Source organism: Anabrus simplex, chromosome 1, assembly GCF_040414725.1.
Source record: "Anabrus simplex isolate iqAnaSimp1 chromosome 1, ASM4041472v1, whole genome shotgun sequence".
NCBI classification, from domain to species: Eukaryota; Metazoa; Arthropoda; class Insecta; order Orthoptera; family Tettigoniidae; genus Anabrus; species Anabrus simplex.
The window spans coordinates 217,606,020-217,628,236 of record NC_090265.1 but is presented as its reverse complement, the minus strand read 5'-3'; the positions used below and the strand labels follow the sequence as shown (position 1 = coordinate 217,628,236).

At 38.1% G+C, this 22,217-nt stretch overlaps 1 protein-coding gene across 2 annotated transcripts in view; it reads right to left on the bottom strand.

Annotated features, from left to right (window-relative positions):
* LOC136885811 (protein draper) overlaps nt 1-22,217 on the bottom strand; it is a 314,515-nt gene that overhangs the window by 28,222 nt on the left and 264,076 nt on the right. For both annotated transcript variants that reach the window (XM_067158547.2, XM_067158548.2), the window contains 4 exons: nt 18,725-18,931; nt 9,770-9,925; nt 7,281-7,457; nt 57-167 (listed from right to left, as the gene is read on the bottom strand). In XM_067158547.2, the coding sequence (XP_067014648.2) occupies nt 57-167; nt 7,281-7,457; nt 9,770-9,925; nt 18,725-18,931 (651 nt within the window). The remainder of the gene's footprint in view (nt 1-56; nt 168-7,280; nt 7,458-9,769; nt 9,926-18,724; nt 18,932-22,217) is intronic.

The window sequence follows — 22,217 nt, the reverse complement described above, 5'->3', positions numbered from 1 at the left end:
TGTAATAAGTGACTAACAACTTCATTTCATGTTAAGAGAGAAAGTCAAACACCTACCTGTATACCCATGTTTACAAATACAACCTTCTACAGGATGACATACAAAATTCTCATTCTTGCACTCGCATGGCATCATGCAATGATCACCATAATAGCCTTCAGGACAAACTGAAAAGGAAAATACATTCTAGAAATCTGAATCTTAATACAAAGAAATGTCATAAAAAGTGGTAATTATTTTAAAGAATTGCCCTGCAAGGTAGTATTCCAGGATAACGTTTAATTGAATGAATAATTCTCTGATGCAGAAGAGATACGTAGGATAAATAAAGCTGATGTAAATGTAGGTAGATAGCATATAATTTTACACGAAGGGAGTATAATTTTACAAGTGTAAGTTTGTCCACACCTAGCAAGCAAAAACAGGTTTTTTCATTACATATCAGTGTCACAATAAAAAAAACTACAAACATTCACTTGACACATAATTAACAGATAATACAAATCCTAACAGAAAACATTCAGAAAAGTACCCAAGCAGCACATGGAGCAGTTTTATATCAAGACAAGTTATCTGACCTATTTATAAATAAATGCTACGGAGCAGCATGGATCCTCTAGTACAGTATTAATTTATTAGTGAACTTTTTATTTTCAGAAGTCAGTAAATTAGTCAGCTTAAAAATGGGAAATCACAGAATATAATTTTCAAGATGGTCAACATGGGGTTAGAACACACTTTCTCCCAAGTCCAGCTATATTCTATATATACACAAAATTGTTTAAGACAGCACATGAATGCCCTGTACTATTGGCAGTTGGTGACATCTTGTTTTTGCATATGGAATGCAGAAAAGATGATAGCGAGTGCTGAAAGTTTAATGATTCCTAGTGTGGTAAATATTTCTGCTACATACTACTGAAGGATTGTAACATTTAAGGACATTGTTTTTCAAAGCTTATCATCAGTTTGCTGGTCCAAAATTGCTACAAAGCACAGAATATTGCAGTTATAGCAGGGCTGTCACACGAAACAGCAACGTGGGCAAGCTATGAAATTACAAATTGATTGTTGAGAGAGGAAAATCATCTTATCATTTGAAATATACTGCATAATGAATGTAGACAATTGCCTATTCTCTTGCATGTGGTGAAAGTACAAATATAATTGATACCACCCAGTTACTAATTTATGTTCATGGCATTGATGATAATTGTAATGTAACTAGAGATGGCAGGAATGTACAGTGTGCATAGAATAATCACTGGTGCTGATCTTAGCAAAGCTGCATTATTTGTATTGGAAGTTAACAACATTAAATGGAACCATCTAACTAGTGATGGGCTAGCGACAGAATCTAGTAGAATCGAGTAATGTGCTCCTAGAATCGTTATACTCGACTCCAGACTCGAGTCCAAGCATACTAGTGTCGCTATCTGTGGAGATGTATTAGAACTACAATCTATTGTACTGGATTGCACGGCATTCAGGGTCACCCACAGAATATTTTTGTGATGTGGATTGCAATATGTTTGCTGCTGATGATTGGTTTTATTGAGTCATCGGTCGTCAATGATTTGATTGTTACGATAATTATTATCATCATAGGCAAAATATTTATGACTTACTAACAAACCGTCAACTTGAAAGATAGACAAGTAGGACATGAGCGTGGGATGGGGACAATTTGCACACTGTGGTGGGGACCTTTTCTAATGTCGATAACGGCAGTGTTCTATTATTATTATTATTATTATTATTATTATTATTATTATTATTATTATTGTGCAGCCTAGAAGTAGCTACCAGGGATTTATTGATAGCTATGAAATATTATTCCCACGACGTCCTTGTGGGAAAACGTGTAATAATATTGTACAAAATAATGACAATATTACTGCCAGAGAATTTATTGCAAAGATACATGTGTAGGGCGTTCACTTATTGTTATTGCCCAACGTGTTGGCTGAATGGTCAGAGTACAAGGGTCCCAGGTTCAATTCTCGGCCGGTTCGGGGATTTTAATCGCTTCTGATTAATTCTCCTGGCTTGGGGACTGGGTGTTTGTGTCCATCCCAACACTCTCCTCTTCATATTCACATACTACACTACAAATCACCACAGGAACACTTAGTTCGGTTAGGGGCGCGCGGCTGTGAGCTTGAATCCGGGAGATAGTGGATTCGAATCCTACTGTCGGCAGCCCTGAAGATGGCTTTCTGTGAGTTCCCATTTTCACACCAGGAAAATGCTGGGGCTGTGCCTTAAATAAGGCCACAGCCGCTTCCTTCCACTTCCTAGGCCTTTCCTATCCCATCGTCGCCGTAAGACCTATCTGTATCGGTGCGACGTAAAGCAAATAGCAAAAAAATAAAAAATAAAAGTACTCCTACTGCTTTCATCCCGCCGCTATTCTTCGACCTTTGCTCAACTTCTAAAGACTACACTCAGTTTTGTTCCTTTGCACAGTCATGTGTTGCAATGATAAACGTCAAAACGGGTGGTGTATTTTGTTCATTGTTTAGCTAGAACAGAATGATGTCTGTCTGATGATTTGCTTCGTGTACATACATCACATTCCGGAAGCCTAATCTTAATACCCTACATTATATCTGCCGAAAGTATGATGTAAGTATAAACTATTCACCTGTCTCTTCGGACGATTGTAGGCATACCGTGACAGGATAAAAAATGAAATGGCGTATGGCTTTTAGTGCCAAGAGATCCCAAGACGGGTTCGGCTCGCTAGGTGCAGGTCTTTTGATTTGATGCCCGTAGGCGACCTGCGCGTCATGATGAGGATGAAATTATGAAGCAACACATACACCCAGCCCCCGTGCCAGGGAAATTAACCAATGATGGTGAAAATTCCCGACCCTGCTGGGAATCGAGCCCAGGACCCTTGTAGCCAAAGGCCAACACTCTAACCATTTAGTCATAGAGCCGGACACCGTGACAGTGATTTTAAATAATAATAATAATAATAATAATAATAATAATAATAATAATAATAATAATAATAATAATAATAATAATAATAATAATAATAATAATAATGAGTTTTACGTCCAACTACGTACATATTTATGGTTTTTGGAGATGCCGAGGTGCCGGAATTTAGTCACCCAGGAGTTCTTTCATGCGCCAGCAATTCTACCGACACGGGGCTGACGTATCTGATCACCTTCAAATACCACCGGACTAAACCAGTATCGAACCTGCCAAGTTGGGCTGAAGGCCAGATAAGCTATGCTATCATTATTAGAATATAGGGCATATTCAGTGGAGTGGGTGAGAGACGCCGTGAACGGATATTTTCATACTTTATTATGCGTATATAGTTGTATTATCTTTCGCAAGTCATCATCAAATTTAAATTATTTATTTTGCTCACTCATTAAGAATAGTTATATCGTAGTGGTCTATCGCAATCCCCTAAAACATCGGCGACCGCTAGTACATCATTTCTACTCCATCCATCCAAGAGCGGGCGAAAGAGCGAACGTGTGACGTCATGCTGTCATCGAGTCTTCGCAAGCAAAACGAGTCCGAGCCTGGACTCGAAAGAGTCGAGTACCGCGATTCCAGGCATTACTCGTGCACATCACTACATCTAACTGTGCGGTTAAATTAATTAGCAATAGGCTGAAACAGAGAGATGGATCAGTCGTTCAGCTTCACTGCATCATTCATAGAGGCATTGTGCACACAAGTACCATACTAAAAGTTATCAATGTGATGCAGATAGCTGTTAAAATTGAGAATATAATTTAAGACTTCTCTTAATCACAGGAAATTCAAACCCTTTGTGGAAGAGACTAATTCTGAATATAAAGATGTGTTGTACCAATCAGAAGTCTGATGGCTTAGCCAGGGAACAGGTTTTTTTTTTTTTTTTTTTTTACCAGTTTTAGCCTTTGGAGGGAAATAGCTTAGTTTATGCAGGGTAAAAGTTACAATGCAGACTTTTTTTTGAAGATTCAGACTAATTAGTTGATCTACCTACATTGCACAGTGAAGTAATATTGTTTCTGATATCAAAATAGATTCCACTCCTTTCAACAATTGAAGTGTCAAGTTCTTAAAATGTTAAGCCTCTTTAGTTCTAAATTTATTCGCCAACAAAAATTCTTGTCAATGAAGATAAAAAAATAGAGATATAGAGGCAACATTAGTGACCAACATCTCCAGGGCATCCTTCAATTCACCACTACTAATCAGCAAACCCATGTAGATTACAAAATCAGTTTCATTTCTTGCACTTGTGGCCATTGTCTTGGTGGAGAGTACTGTCGGTCGGTATTGACGCCTGCATTTAAAAAAGTCTGAATCCGTATAACGATTATAACATGGTTATCTCACCATATAAATACCTTTGGGTATCTGTGATACAGGCTTCTAAAATTTCTTACGAAGTGTCTTGGTTTCCTATTATTTTCTCCCTAGGATAATGACTTAACTGCTCATTTTCGCTGTTCACCTTGTAGTCTCTCTATTCTATTGTCATTGTGACTGCACAGCATAAGGGGTGTCAGTGCTGTTTGAAAAATCCCAAACTCTCCTCAGAAATTTAACCAAGGCTGAACCGACCTGAAAATAATTTCTCCTTACATACGCTACTTTAATACAGTCAGCGCTTGATAACTTGGATCCTAATATGTTGGATTTCGGATATTGTTTTTCAAAAAAACAAAAATTCTGGCAGACTAAACTGTTAGAGGTAATGCAGGGGGCTGGCAGAGATCTTTCAATGCAGTGCTGCTACCCCTATTAACCTCCCACCCGCGCTAAACACAAGCAGCATACCAGCACCCGTGTGTCTCAGCCAGTCAAGTGGAGCTTGTGCACAATAATGGCATCAACCAAGAGAAGGTATGTATCTTTAAGTGTTGCAGAAAAACAAACTTATTGAAAAGTTAGGTCCATTGCTTCTATGGTGAACATGTGTAAAGAATACGGCATAGAAAAACAAACAGTTTCAGACAAAAGAAAGAACAAGGAAAAATTAAATACGTTTGCTGTGCAATGTGATGTTGAAACAACAGTTTACAGTAGAAAATTACTTGAAGTTGCCTGGTGACAAATCTGAAAAATGTTTTACATAAATGGTAGGTGCAGCAACAATCTAGTAGTGTTGCAGTTCATGATGTGGAGCTTCAGGCAGCAGTTGAGAGACTTGCCAAGCATATGAACATTAAATTTCAAGCTAGCCATGGTTCTATTATTTCCACAACTGGCATGGTATTGTAAACAAGAGTGTGTTTGGTGAAGTGCTAAGTGCCAATAAAGCTAGTATCGAGTCTTTTAGAACAAAGTCAAAAGCTTACCAAAGCAAAAATTTTGGCCTTATTGTGCAAATGCAGATGGAAGTCATTGCCTTAAATCAGTAATAGTCGGCAAATCTCGCTGGCCTCGTGTGCTTGAAAATATCATAGATCCAGGTATTTTACCTGTGCATTATACAAATTTCAAAAATGCATGGTTCACCCAAGAAATCACAATGGACTGGTTTCAAAAACAGTTTGTTTCTGAAGTGAGATGATTCCAAATTGAAGATCTAAACATTGCCCCTAATGACGTCAACGCCATTTTGCTGGTAGACAATGCTCTAGCACATCCAACTGCAAAGATGTGTAGCAGTGGTGGAAAAATTAAATGCCTGTCATTGCCTCCCCATACCACCTCGCTTATCCAACCAATGGACCAAGGTGTTCTTTTGGCATGCAAAAGATTGTACAAAAGGAAGATGAAGTGATGGTGGTATTGGAGGAACCTCAGGAAAAAGAAGACGACAGGCGAGGGCAAAGAACACTGCAGAACATTTCCACCCACAACATCAAGCAAACAAATTTTAACTGGGTTTCTGCCTGGAATGAAGTAAGAACTTCTATGTTTGCCAACTGCTGAAATAAACTCCTTTTTTGACACAGATGTACGGTATAATTTGTAGGGTTGTGAGGCCACTGATTACCTTCAGTCACTGTTAGCAGCCAGTGAAACTGGGCCTACTCTAAAAGAGTGGTTCGATGGAGAAGGAGACCCAGGATACCAGATCCAGATAGAAGAGATCACTCATGACTTTCTGTCTCCTGCTACCAAGGACAAAAGTGTGGATGAGGAGGAAGATCAACCCTTGGCTAAGCTGAAACTATCACATGCTCATGAAGACTACTTCATACTCTGAACTACAGACATTCTATAGACTCTTTAGGACTGCATGCGAGAAAATTATTGGCAGGCAACATAAAAGCTTTTAAGAAAAGAAGCTAGACAGCTTTTTCAAACCCATCAACATGGTGGCAGCCCAATCCCCATCATGCTCCTATAATAGGCCTACCAAATAAGATTCTTGATTAATGTACTTAGTGCAGAAAGCTAATGTTGTACTGTATCAGTTTTATAGTTCCAGTATACCTAGGTGTGTTATTTGTGTTACCTGGTATTAATGTCACACCAACACAGATAGATCTTATGGCAATGATCTAGTTTCATTAAAGTTCAGTACAATATTACTACTGTATAGTTTATGTACGATGTTAGTTTTCATTTCTTAGACAACTTATTTCCCTCAAGTTTAAAAACTTCATGTTTATTCCGTATTGAACCAAGAATTTAATGGAAACAAGAGAGGTCCACCTATTCAATCCCATATAATGTTATAAGAAAAATTATAACATTTTATTATACTCGGTACCGGTTTCGATGCTGGTGTGCATCATCATCAGCTAAAAATAAGAAAAATATACATAGACAAGGTTACAATAAACAATGCATAAAGTACATACAAATTTTACAAAACTGGCAAGACCTAATTATAAACAAGATCCATAAACATTAACCTTATTTAAACTTATTTCCCTTCGATAACATGGACTTCTCATAACTTGGACAGATCTCCGCCCACTTTAGTCGGAGTTATCGGAAGAGTGACTGTACTTACTAGGTGCATCATTACCTAAATGTCTTAATTCATTCACCCTTTTGGCAATGTACCATTGAAGTACATTCATACCAGACACCAATTCATGATAACAGAAAGTCATTATTTTAGTTTCATCAGTGAATATTGTAAAACTGCCATAAGTCACCAGGAGTATTAATATTGTAGACAAGGACCTATTATAGACTGGAAGGATAAATATTTCTCTGCAGAAATGTTACAAGGAGAAGGTTGTAGTGTGAAATCATGTGAAGCAGTGGTATAAAGGCAATGTGTATAAAGATGTACAATTACAGGAAACACACAACCATTTACATTTCAAACACTCATAACTACTCACTCTCTGTGCATCGTTCTCCTATCCAGCCAGCAGGACAGCGGCACTGTCCATCATTACGTCTACATTTGCCCTTATTGAGGCACTTGCAGTGCTGGCTACAGTTCATTCCATAAGTGCCTACTGGACACGGTGTTGAGCAGTTTATTCCAGTCCAGCCTGGTAAGCAACGGCATGCTCCTGCAACAGAGATAACACATGCCTAAATGCGATGATAATCATCTGATTGACTGTATCATCATCATCATCAGCAGCAGCATCATATGGAGTAGTTTCTTCATGCCAGAGTTCTGGCATTTTGCCCTTGAAAGGGTTCTTTAATGTGACAAGTTGACTTCTGCATTTCAGCTCTTATATGCTGCCTAGTGATTTGATCCTATTAACTTTACATCTGAGAGTACAAGAGAAACATCAGACTTACAGTTATGTCTTAAATACAGGAATGGGATGGTTAAAATTACAAGTAATCAAAATAAAGTGTGTAAAAGCTTCATGTATTCAAGGAAAAAAATCTGTAGCTCTTCAGATTAGACTAACAAGTTAATGCTTTCAGTTAATACAGAACTATGATACAGGTAAGATATTCATACTCATAATACAAGACCAACAAAACAGTTTTACATAGATTCCACCAACACTACTCAATATGGTGTAGAAAGCATTTGTTATTCAGTAAGCAAATCCTACATCCTATAACAATCTACCTCCCAAATTAAAATAAATCAAGAATCTGAACAAATTTAAAAAGCAAGGACACAGGTACTTCCTTGAACAATACATCTAAGAATAAATGCATAACCACCATATGCCCATTTTACCACCTAAGTTTATTTTATTTTACACACCTTGTTTTTCTATGTATAATATTACTACAATGACGTTAATTTGTTTATATTTTTTAAATTTTTCTCGTTATATGGAAACCTTGTTAAATTGTCAACAAAAATAATATTCACTGAAATTGAAAGCAGTCAAGCTGTGATTGTAAAGATCAGTCCCTCCTTGAGCCAGTACCTCACTAGAAAATAAATGAACAAACTAACAAAAATACATTACTTGGGGCTTTGTTTGAAAAGCATTGCAGAATTGGATCTGTCTTAAAAAGAAAAAAAGCATTCTAAAAATAAAATAAAAAATCTTAATTGATGAAAAACTAAGATATGTGAGCTAGACTTTGGGTTAGCCCTCTTAAACCATCTAGCCATTTACCACAGGAATGCAATGATGAGTGCAACGTTTCCCATCTCAGCGCTGGGAGGAATTTTTTTTTTCCCTATAAGATTTCTGTAGTGCACAAAGTAAATATTGCAAATATTGCAGATCCTGTCACTCATGTTAACTTCTGCCTGTGGGGGCTACAATACAATCTGTGGATGACAGAATTAGATCCTTTGCTTTTGAACAAAGTCTGACAAAGCTTGGTTTCATGCAAGAATGTACACTAATTCTTAGAAAACTCTACACTACGGTAAAATCCTCTTGCAATACATGAGATGCCTCTTTACGACACTGGAATGAGTGGTCTGTAGTCAGTGGATGAAGAATAATTGGACCCATTTTATCTAATGGAACACTGACCTTTGAACAATACCTAGACATTATTTTGCATACCATATTTAACATGTTGACTATGGAAGAGGAAGACTATGTCTACTTTCAGAAAGATGGTGCTATAGCCCATATTGTACTGTATGTAATTGTATGGCTGTAATTAGAAATGTTTGGTGACCAGACAATTAGTAGATTATGGCTAGCTTAAATAAACTCTTTCAAGATTAAAAATATTGTGTCCACCTATTCAATACAAATATTGTTTGTGGGGAAATTTGAAACAGAAAGTCTGTCAGAACAAACCAAGAACAGCAAAAGCCCTGGAAAACAAAATGAAGAGAGCAATAAATGAAATAACCAAGACTAATTATGCTGCAGGTCACAGAATTTCCTTCAAGGATACCACGTCTACACATACGAACATGGAAATTATTTTCAACAGCTGCTATGACATTTAGGTAAAGAAAGGGAAATCACTGCCTGGTTTCATTTCTTTTCTATTGTTGTAGAGAACAGAAACTGTCTCAAGCAGGAAGGACCGGTAGGATTCTGGAGGAATACAGTCTGTCCTTCCTGTCAACTTGTTATGATCACATCGCTAGAATTTGTCGTACACTTGTTTGGTGGTTGCTGTATTTAATGCACTGGAAATGTAGATCATGTCCCAGGTGTAAATTTCTAATAGTATTTGACTATTTAATGGAATTTAACTTAAATTTTACTCATATTTCAATAATTTTCCAGAGAAAAACTAATTATTTAAGGTGAGTGTGCAATTTCACACAGGTGGAATCTGGTCAAACAACAAATGCTAGTTTACACCAAAAAAATGCTCAAATTCAAGAATTGAGAACAAGATGGATCTTTTTGTGTTTAGCTGAAAGATTTCTGTCTCATAAATTCTATATAACAGTCCACTGTCCTCTGAAGACAAACCATACCTGTCACATGATGACAGTCAGCTCCATTCTTGCAGTTGCACTTATTACGACAGGTGAGGCCATAAGTGTCTATTGGGCAGGGATGTTCACAGGTGAGTCCAATGTATCCTGGACGACATACAACTTCTCCAGTTACATGATCACAGGTTCGATTCCCTGAAAAAATAAAACAGAATAATGTTCAAATGCACACAAGAACAGAAATCTAAGATGCGGTTATCAAAATAATAGTCTACAGTGAAGTCAAGATTATTCAAATTAAAAATGATCCAAAAAGTTCCAAATAGGTTCATGACAGCATCGTCAACTAAAACAGAGGCGTCACCACAGTAATGATAAGAAACACCAACATGTGATAGCAATTACATGTACTTCGTTTCTTCACTGTCCACAAAGCCATGATTAATTTCATATTGAAACAATGAGAGTTCAGAAATCTATTACTGAACGAATAATGCATCAAACTTCATGTTTTATGAGTTGTATACTAGAATTTCCAATTTCTAGAGGGCAAATAGTTATTTACATGATTGGCTGGTATATGGTTTAAACCATTTTTAAACACTGAAGTTTTTAAATTTTTGTTATTTTCAATATTTTCAAATTCTACAATTAGAACAACCATGACTGTTTAGTTTTAAATATTTTAACAGCTTACTGAGTGTCACTTGTCCATAATTAGACTGGTACCAGCCAATGTCAGTTGTATTAATTCACATCCTTGCTGCTTGCGATGTTTACTTCATTTGAGTGATCTAGTTCTCAACCAATACAGTAAGACAAATGGAAGGGAAAACAATGTATTGTTGGGAGATCAGAAGAATGCACATGTCCGGCGAGGCACAGGGCGAAGGGGTTTTCACCAGCAAAGCCAGTGAAGCAATGGTTACCATAGCAACTCCGCTACTACCCAGGCGACTTTATATGATCTTCTACTGGCAGCTCTTCGCTCTTGACAGTTGTAATCCAACAAACTGCAAAGTGTGAGTCAATGTTTTCGTGTAGCAGATAAGAGCCGATCTGTCTGGACAGAACAGGAAGTTCGTGCTTGCAAGCCACATTCTTCATTCTTGCATTCTTCTCATGTCTACACGGTAGTCTTGCTCTCTTCTGATGATATATATAAAAAGAGATCAGTATTATTGTAGCACTAATAGTTCCTTATTTATTACAATAAATCTAAATCACGAATGATCTGCCTCTCTTAACCATATGGTACTGCTTTTACAGCCTTCCTTTTTATCACATTTATTTTTAACTACGACTAAAAGAGTTTTGTGATCCCTTATACTATCTATCACCTCAGTTTTGTTTTATGGAGTTAATTCGGTTTTATCAGTATCACATCTAGAATATTTCCCCCTCTGCTTGGTTCCATCATTTTCTGATTTAGCCATCCTTCCCAGATTAACTTACCATTTTAGCCATGTTTTTAGTCATTCAGATTATTTTCCTAGTTAACATTTGGTAAATTTGGATCACCTGCTATGATCCTGTTCCTTTCTATATCATTTCCACATAAACAATTATCTTATTAAATAATTCTGAGATAGCTGTGCCCCTTCCAAGGGGTGACACAAGTGCAGGCTTACGAATGGTACGAATGGCAGAAGAGTAATTTTTAAAAAATCTTCAGCTATCATAGAAATAATTTTCCTTTATTCAGTTTACTTCATTCAAAGCTTCAAATCTGACTTGGCAACTGAAAAGGCCTCAACTAGTGTTTTTAGTTAAAGTGTTTAATGCCAGTGATGATCATTTCTTTTTGTATTCTCAAGAAACTGAAAGTCACTTAACTACATTAATACAAAAGTGACTACATAGGTAACTGATTAACCCTCCAGTACTCGCGCGGAGTTTTGTCACGCCAGTGCTCGCGCGGGGTAAAATGTTACCCCATTCCTTCATGTATATTTACTGTAACTATGAAATTATGCTCCTTTCATGACTCACTTGACAAAGGGCCCTACAAATGAATAAAAAGCAATTAACATAACTCCTATTATTGCCATTAATATACACACCATGCAGAAAACATATCTTGCATAATTTCAAAGCAGACAATGTCGTTCATATTAGCACTGGAGTTCATGTAGTCTTGAAAACTAGAAATATGAAAATCAATCACACTTTGTTACTATTTGAACACTGGCGTTGTGCCTTTTTTAGTCACTATCGGTTTTCTTGTTGAGGCATTCTTCACACACGGTACTGAAATGATCTTGGCACACATACTTTTCACAGCATACAAGAGTTTCCACTTTTCCTGTCCCGAATTCTAGGACATACAGCACATCATAGGGATGATCCTGGTGTTTTTCTCTTCAGGGGTGGAGTCAGAGAGATCTGGGAAATTTCTTCCTTAACATTTGAACTCATTTTCTAGGCTTCCACTCTGATACTGCGAGGCAAACTTGTTTGGTCCGCTCTAACTGCTATCCTAGGTTTCACCAGTTCTGTTGCGATTGAGCTTTCATCAATAAAAAAAGTAAAAAAAGTAATTAGATCCGTAACGTCACATGTTTTCAGCCTAGACCCAGGCAAGTACGATGAAACTTTGTTGTGAGCACGAGTATGAATGTTTTTAGGAGGTACTACAGTGCTCCATTTATTCACACCATCATGTCCACATATGTAATTTTGGCAGGGCCTGTTTGAAGTGTCGTCATTTTCACTCCCTGATGCAGTGGCACAGTCCTCTTCAGGTAAGTCACTAACATCCTGTTCTGAGAGTAAATCATGCTCTGATGTTTCTATGTTATCTTCTTCACCGTCATCTTCTGAATCCACTAATTCTTTGTCAGATAAGTCAGAAAGGAATTGATGAATTCGTTCCTGGTCCTTGTAAATGTTCCCGGCTATACCATGACTCATATTTACCGTCTATACTAAAGTAGCTAGTCGTTCTCACAATAAACACACACGCAAGAATGAGAATCAACAAAACATGAGTCTGCCAATTTACTTCTGCGAGTGCTCGCATGGGGCAGTATGTTACCCCAGTCAATTTTGTGTCACTGCCGGAAACGTACTGACGCATGAAGATTTATGACAGACAGCTCAGGAGACACCACAATGTCCTTGAAAGGTATACAACAGCCCAGTGTACAGTACATGACAAAAAAATCAGCAGCCATTTTCCAAAGGTTGGGGTAATTTTTTACCCCGCGTGAGTACTGGAGGGTTAATAATATTATTTAAGAATGGAAAAATCTGTTTTGATTTACTGAAGTCATTCAGTGCAGAATGAATGTTAATGATGTTGGGTACGTCCAATAGAATGTGTCTAGACAGACATTAGGGAATGGCAACACACACATGGTGGAGGGGGTTCTTTAGTAAGTAAGGAGTGAGTACTTTCAGTATGTCCAATTTTGTTACGAGTGATAGCATAATACAAAATGCAATACTAATTGATCACATTTAATATTGTATGTAATAAGTATGACTAATGTTTAACACACTCATTAATATTCCCATGTCTGACCGAATATTCCGCTTGGAATAAATCCGTACAGCCAACAACTCAATACCAAGTAATGATATAGATGTTGACTCCCATAGGGAACCTGAAATATTTGTCCTAAATGAATGAATTTATAATACCAATATAAATGGTCAGTTATTGGACATTATAAATTTTCCAGCAAACTCATTCCTGGTTGCCAGCGTTTCGCCCCAGTGTGCTAAGTTGGACTCATCAGTTGCTAAATAGTACACCCACCAAGACACATGGCTAGTGCATACCGTGGAGGCCACTTGTAGCCACCGGCAGTGCCAATGTACTATGAGAGACTGTCTCATTACCATAAATTGGTTGATTCCCATAGGGAACCTGAAATATTTGTCCTGAATGAGAAAGTCTCGTGCATTGGCACTGCCGGTGGCTCCAAGTAGCCTATGCAGTGGTCTCCATGGTATGCACTAGCCATGAGTCTTGGTGGGTGTGCTGTTTACCAACTGATGAGCCCAACTTAGCACACTGGGGCAAAAAGCTGGCAACGAGGAATGAATTAGCTGGAAAATTTATAATGTCCAATAACGGACCATTTATATTGGTATTACCAATGGCAAATGTCGGGCGGGGGTAAGTAACTCTACTCCCTAAAGGGCCAACGGCTTTGGGTGGATGAGCCTCTTTAGGTAGGTTGATTGTCCCCTCAGTGTAGGAAATGACACAAACCCATCACAAGCAGAGGAGGAATCCATTACTCTCATGGTTCCCAACGGCTGTGGAGGCGGAGGAGGTCATGCCAGATGAATTGGCTGTGAATGTGCACCTCAGTAGTATTCTGCATCTAGAGCAGTTCGTTGCAGCCTCTGTGTTTGATCCTGCATGTCTCATTCCATATGTTCCACAGGACACTGCTCTGAGATCACAGTGTGTGGTTCATTTCCTGGCAAGCTGAGATCCACCCTAAACAAACCCACACCAGTGGCACTTCTTCCAAATGTCACTTATTACTTCCAAAGTCCAGCGGCGATAGGATATGGATGGTGGGGGCAGGCTACGGGTGAAACTGGAAGCCCATAGCTCAAACCTGCACGTTGGCAGCAGATATGCGATGGTCATCTCCCGAAGACCCTGTGACTATTCAGGAATTTGGTCCTGCATCTGTGTCTGGGCAGGCCTGTATAGGATTACCACTGCCCATCTCACATGGGGAAGGATCGTAAGTCACATCTTTTGTCTGGCTAGGCGGCTGCACCCAGTGGGTCACCACTCATGCAGTCGGAAATCAAAAGCAGGTAAGAGAGACACACTGAAGATCAGAACGTGGAATGTAAGAACTTTACTTCATATCACATAATGACAGGCCCAAGAGAAGAACAGCTCTTGCTATCCATGACCTCTCAAGATTCAGCATCGATGTTGCTGCTTTGAGTAAAAGCAGATGTCCAGTGAAGGCAAAAATTACCAAGTTTGGTTCAGGATATACCATCTTCTGGAAGGGAAAGGAGGATCAAGAACATTGCATCCATGGTGTGTGGTATTCACTGTGAAGATTAAATAGGTTATTGATCACCAATTTACGTCCAATGCAATTGGTGAAAGAATTATTCTCCACATTCTACTTTCAGGAAGTACTTTTAGACTCATCTCCGCCTTTGCTCCAAACTTAGATGTTGATAATGATGTAAAGGGTGAGCTCTACAGTCAGCTAAGCAAACCATCAACAAGGTACCATCTGCAGATAAGCTCTTACTCTTTGGCAATTTGAATGCCAGAGTTGGAAGAGATAATCGACTACGGAAAAATGTGATGGGTAAACAAGGACTTGGCAACTGTAACACAAATGGACCACTATATTGCTTATCAATCTATGTACAGAATGAACTCTTATCACCAACACTCAGTTTTGACTGCCTAACCACTTCAAGACCTCATTTCAAGTATTGGTACATTCTTGAAGGAGCAAGCATAGCAATGTGGTAAGGACATACTTACTGCCAGAACAGCAATAAATATTGATGATTGTTGGACTGATCACAAACTCCTCCTTAGTCAAAGTGTCCTAAACCACCTAGGCATCTCCAAATCTTGCTCAGAAGAAAGTTTAACATATTTAACCTTCAGGTGAATCTCTTGACACAGAACTTTGGAATATGATCAATGTCCAGCTGGCAGTTAATCCAGTTAGCACAAATGACGTTCAGCAAGAATGGGCCACTTTTGCAGCAGCTAATCATGAAGTCACTGAGGAAACCATTGGTTTTGTAAAGCAGAAGAGGCAAGACTGGTTTGACTACAATGAGGAAATTTTGTCTCTCATCAATGCAAAAAAGGAATCATATCTATCGCATTCTCAAGAACTATCCTCCAACACAAAAAACACACTTCCTAGAACTCTAAAGAACAAGTCAGATGAAGGTAAGAGAAATGAAGAATACCTGGTGGCAGCAGAAAGCTCTGGAACTTCAAGAATTATCTGATGCTCAGGACCAGAGGAACTTTTAAGCATGAATAAAGGGCTGTATGGTCCATCTCACTCTTCATCAATTACACTGAAAAGTGCTGACAAGTCTACCACTCTTACTGACAGCCATGAAATCCTGCAGCATTGGAAGGAGCATTTCTACACCCTTCTAAATCGTCCTGCTGATGAAGACTTTCTTCGTAATTTGCCTCAACAGCCCGAACAGCCACAGATGACAGTTCTGCCAACTTACCAAGAATTCAGTGTAGCGCTCAACTGGCTGAAACCTAGAAAAGCTTCTGACCCAGATGACATCTCACTGGAGTTAATTCAAGCTGGTAGTCAATCCCTAAACGGAGATTTTCAATCTCATCCTTAAAATTTGGGTAGTCAGAGAACTGGTGAACTAAGAAATGCCACTAACATTATCTTCAAAAAAAGTGATTGCAGTGTTTGTGGCAACTATCGCAGTAAATCACTACTATCTATTGTAGGTAAAATTCTCCAAGAAGTTTGCTTAACCGCCTCCAGGTTATCTCGGAGAGTCCTCCCAGAGTCTCAGTATAGGTTTCGAAGCTCAGGAAGCACAACTGATTTGATTTTCTGTGAAAGGCACCTTCAGGAAAAATGCAGAGAGCAACATAATCCTCTCTTCTTAGTCTTTTATGACCTGGAAAAGGTATTCAACTCAGTTCCAAGACCTGCTATATGGGCGGTGCGGAAACTCTCTGGCTGTTCTCAGCATTTTGTTGATATGGTTCAGGCCCTCCATGATGGGATGACTGGGCAGGTCTCCCATCAGAATAGGATCTCAGATAACTTTACTAATACTCATGGACTGAAACAAGGCTGTGTGCTTGCACCAACACTATTTGCATTATATTTGGCTGCCTTGCTCTATGAATCCTCTACAAATAATCCAGGTGTGGAGGTTAGGTATCGTTTTGATGGAGGGCTCTTCAACTTAGCTAGACTTCACTTCCAGAGCACATGAAACAAAGGTAACCAAAATTCTGTATGCAGATGATGCTGCATCACCTAAACTCGCACCAGAAGAATTGCAACAGCTAGTTAACTGCTACAAGAGTGCATGTGATCATTTTGGTCTCCCCATTAACCTTCAAAAGACCAAGGTCCTGGCACAACCTTCACCAGGCACAACACTTCCACATTTCAATGTCTCCATCTCAGATACTCCACTGGAGCAGGTAGACCACTTTTTGTACTTGGGTAGTATTTTAACTGTGCACTGTAATTGTGAGTAAGATGTGGAGAAGAGAATTGGTGCTGCTCATGCAGCATTTGGACAACTATCACACTGGGTGTTAATGAATAAAGACCTGACCGTGAACACAAAGCTCATGGTGTGACATGCTGTTATCATTACAACATTGCTGTACAGTTGTAAAACTTGAACCCTCTACCGACGTGACTTGAAAAAGCTTGACCATTTCCACCAACAGAAACTTTGATCTATCCTTAGGATCAAAAGGGAGACCATGTCAAACATTGCTGTTCTTGAGGAAGCACATGCCAAGAGTACAGAATCGTCCATCATTGGTCATCAGCTCAGATGAAATGGCCGTGTCCATCGGATAAGGGATACCAGATTTCCACGCCAAATCTTGTATGGTGAACTTTGTTCCAGCATCCAGAGCCCGTGGAACCCTATGAGGCACTTAACGACCAGCTTAAGCTCACTATGAAGATGACAGGTCTCGATCCACAAACCTGGGACAAGCTCGCTGAAGACCAGTTTGGCGCCGAACCATCCCTGCTGCTGTCAATCTGAATGGGAATAATGCAGATGTAAAGGATGTGAAGAGGCCAGGAGACAAGCACGAAAACTCTGCGCAACACAACCACGCCCTCCTCGAACAATTCTGTGCAACCTGTGTGGACGCTTGTTCCATGCTAGGATTGGTCTGTTCAATCATCGAAAGTACATCCACAGAAGTTAATTTATTGGAAGAAGGTAATTACTCTGAAATGAGTTAGCCAACAAGGACAAAACAAAATGAATATTCTCGTTTTCAATTACATTCAGGCTTCCTAATAGGCCTATATTAAATTATGTTCCATAATATCAGTATTTATTAACATGAAAAGCAAGACTATCTTATCTATCATAAAATATTAATGCAGAAAAAAGCAATTCAAATGTAAAGAAAGATTTAAACCATCAGAACAGTTATTTTTTAAACATTTGTCTTTGTCTCTATTGCTTCCCCTTCTGACACTGATCTATCATTACGCTTATACTTTTAAGTTTTCCTATAGTTTTGAAACATTTTATTTGCTTCTTGTTCCCTTCCCAATACTTAAATTTACCTGCTTAGGTCCTTTAATCTCTCTATGCCTGTCCTGTGTCCCTTATCTACCATCACCTGTACACAGTTTATCTTTTTTATTTCTTCCATTTTTCTCTTTTCTTCTTATCCTGCACTTTTGTATTAAGACTGAATATTCCTCGATGAGAAACAGGTATGAGCTCAATGGACACTTAGAATGTATGTACTGGAAGAACCAAGATTAATAATGATGATGTCATTGGTCCCTGAAAGCCCATCTATTTGAAGACAGCAATGTATGAAGATGTAGACTTGTACCGGTTCTCTTGTATTTTGCCTTAGTCTTCCCCTCCTGTAGCTCCCTCTCCCCACACTAGTGTGTCATTGTGTTTATCATTATAAATATTCCTATCCTCATTCCTAGTTTTATAAACATGATTTAATTTTAGCATGTGTTTAACATCCTTTTAACTATTGTTTTAAAGGCAATTTGAATACAAATAAACTGTTCATAAAAATTAGAGCAGAATCACTCACTGTAGACACAGAAAGTTTGTAACAACTGATATTCAAATGGTTATCTAGTTCTGTTCATGGAGAAAATTAAATACCTATAACAAATTGTCTCAAACAAATAATGATTTATTGAATTAATCAAACATTTAAGTTAGGCTCCTGAAAGTTGGCATCAATGAATAAATAATCATAATTTTTAAAAAGCATAGCTGTAGAAAGTATTCACTTACCATAGATCATATCAGGACACTTTTCCTTGCAACCAAGACCATAAAAGCCTGGCTTGCATGGGGAGGTACAGTCGTCCCCTTCCCATCCTCGAGCACACTGACATTCACCAGTCTTTGGATCGCAAGAACTGTTGTTATGGCAGTTGCAAGGCTGACTACAATCTGGACCAAACATACCCTCGGGGCAGTGGGTCTCGCAACGAATGCCTGCACAACATCAATGAAAAGAGGAGATAATATCAGGGTAATAAATGCATACAAGTGAATATTATTTGATTTTCTAAACTGAACATCAATCAAGAGATCTCTTTTAACCTTATCTCTACAAAGACAAACTTTGATAGTCATTAAAGCATTCTCTTTGTATTTTATACACATACATACATAATCATTATAGACTGTTATGCCTTTCAGCGTTCAGTCTGCAAGCCTCTGAGAATTTACTAAACGTTGCCACAATCCTCAATTTGCAACTAGTGTTGTGGCCTCATTTAGTTCTATACCTCTTATCTTTAAATCGTTAGAAACCGAGTCTAACCATCGTCGTCTTGGTCTTCCTCTACTTCTCTTACCCTCCATAGCAGAGTCCATTATTCTCCTAGGTAACCTATCCTCCTCCATTCGCCTCACATGACCCCACCACCGAAGCCGGTTTATGCGTATAGCTTCATCCATCATTCCTTAATTAGCCTTTATCTCCTCATTCTGAGTATCCTCCTGCCATTGTTCCCACCTGATTGTACCAACAATCATTCTTGCTACTTTCATGTCTGTTACTTCTAACTTATGAATAAGATATCCTGAGTCCACCCTGCTTTTGCTCCTGTAAAGCAAAGTTGGTCTGAAAACAGACCGATGTAAAGATAGTTTCGTCTGGGAGCTGACTTCCTTCTTACAGAATACTGCTGATCGCAACTGCGAGCTCACTGCATTAGCTTTACTACACCTTGATTCAATCTCGCTTACTATATTACCATCCTGGGAGAACACACAACCTAAATACTTGAAATTATCGACCTGTTCTAGCTTTGTATCACCAATATTTTATTTCAATTATAATTTCTTTTATAAAAATCATTATGTACAGTGACAATTATTTAGATCAGCAATCGCACAGATGACCCATAAATATGAGCAATATTAATAAATAAAAGATATAGAGAATAATTCCACTGATTTTCTCTGTAGCCTAATTACATTGCATTTGTGAAAGGATGCCTTTCTTATCTTTCCACGATAAAGTACTTCTGAATTTAATATCTGATCATTTTCTGTTCAAAATAAGGGGAAATGAAAACAAGAAATTCCTCAAAATGGTCATCTCAAGGTATCCAAAATTTTGGAACATGAAGGATTTTTTACATAAAAATAAATTCAAAGAAATGTTCCCCTTCCTCTGAGAAAATAGGCAAATAATATGCAATGTTTTATGGAACATTTTGACAGACTAGTAAGAAAGGGTTTCCTGTGGACTATTAATGTTGTGTACATGATGACCATGTGAAAGAACATTAACTGCTTACATTCTTGGCATTTCAGAAAGATATTTGCTTTGCATCTTCATAAGAAACCAGACTTGTGCTAATAAAGCTTGAAGGTTTGAATTAACTGTCAGAGTCCAACATCTTTTCAGCAGCTGAGGGTACCTTAGGTCATTATGAAACATTAGGAATTTAGGCAACTAGTCTTGTGACATATAGTTTAAACTCAAAATACCTTATTGTTCTGAGTCAGTATGTCAAGTCATCAACCTGGAGAATGGTTTGATTCTCCAAAATCACTATCAAAGGTTGCGCAGTTATAAGGACCATAATGAGGTGTATTAGGCAAGATAAGTAAGACAGGTTTGTCATTGTTTTCCTTACTGACCCAGACAAAATTGATTCTATAAGCAACGCTTTGCACAACATCAGACACACTAGTTCTCTGAATGTCATTACTCAGCACTGCCCACACCTCAGTAGCTTCATACTGTCGTAGTCACAAATGAAACAGACTTCAGTGAAAGCCACACATTTTGCTCTGGTCTGTACCAAGAGAAAGCTGCAAAAATGCTGCATGCATCAATAAACAATCACAGGCAAAGGGTTAGTCAAATTAAAACATTATTGATAATTTATAGTGTGTGATGAGTTCGTCCTTGTCTCTCGTACTGACTTGTAATTATATTTATCCCCCATGTTATGTTGCCATATTCTTCCCTAGCTTTGGAATGTATAATAATACTTCAAAACTTCTTGATGATGATGATTCTTGTTGTTAAAAAGGGCCTAACATCTAGGTCATCGACCCCTAATGGTATGAGACGAGACAAAATGTAATGACAAAAGTACAAAATCCATCCACTGACCAGAATTAAAACAAACGAATAATGATTATGAAATTAAAACAATCAGTGGATCTGACCTGCAATGCCCCAACTTAAAATAATGGTATGACCTGAACAAAGGACTGCTTCCAAAGCAAAATCCTAAATTGATGATGCTTGTTGTCTAAAGAGGTCCAAAATCCAGGTCACCGGCCCTTCATAATGGTACTTATCGCTGGTAAAGTAGGACCATGGTACTAATCACAAGTAATGTAGAATCACAGTGTTCCTCACATAGTGGTACTAATCACAAGTAAAGTCGGCTCATGGTGTTTCTCACATGATGGTACCAATTCACAGGTAAATCATGGTTCAAAATTCATCAACCCTTGGTTGCACCTTTTAGTTTCCTCTTACGACAGGCAGGAGATACGGTGGGTGTATTCTTCATCAGCATCCCACACCTACAAGGAGTTTAAAACTTCTTTGCTACGATTCTTTGGAATCTTAATGTTCTATCTAAATATTTGTGTAATAAACTTTTATCTGGAAAATAACATACTTGTAACAATTTATAAAAGAGTTCAAGGAAACAAGAACATGTATTCAACATTTTAATTTTGTAAATTCTAGATCTATGTTATAGATTTATTAATCATTCTACAAAAGAAAAAAATAACATGCATATATATATACATATATTAGAATATTGTTTCTAGGGTGGTTTGTCAGGAGCATACCATTGTATACAAGTGAAATATGAAAGAAAACAAATAGAAAGGAAAAGAAGCCTTTAAAATTTGGTGTTAATTAAGAGTGCAGAGGTTAATGTTGGTGGATTGGATTTGAACTGAAGATATATACTGAATAAAGTTAAAAACAACATAAATCACCACAAACCAGGGAAAATATAAGTTAACAGGCCTTATAGACACCTTACAGCATCAACGACTTGTTCAATTAGTTTTACACTGGAGTGTGTATTAAGAATGGTAAGGGGAGGTTAAAATGGCAAATAATTAGTTTGCATAAAGAGAAAACAGGAGCAAAGAGTGGTTTATTTAATTGTTGCAAGGATGCCAAAAACACTCAAAACAGATCAGAATCATCCATACAAAGATTGCTTCCATGCTAAACACTGACAGCTAGTCAGGATATTTTCTTTATGTTTATACTAATATGCTA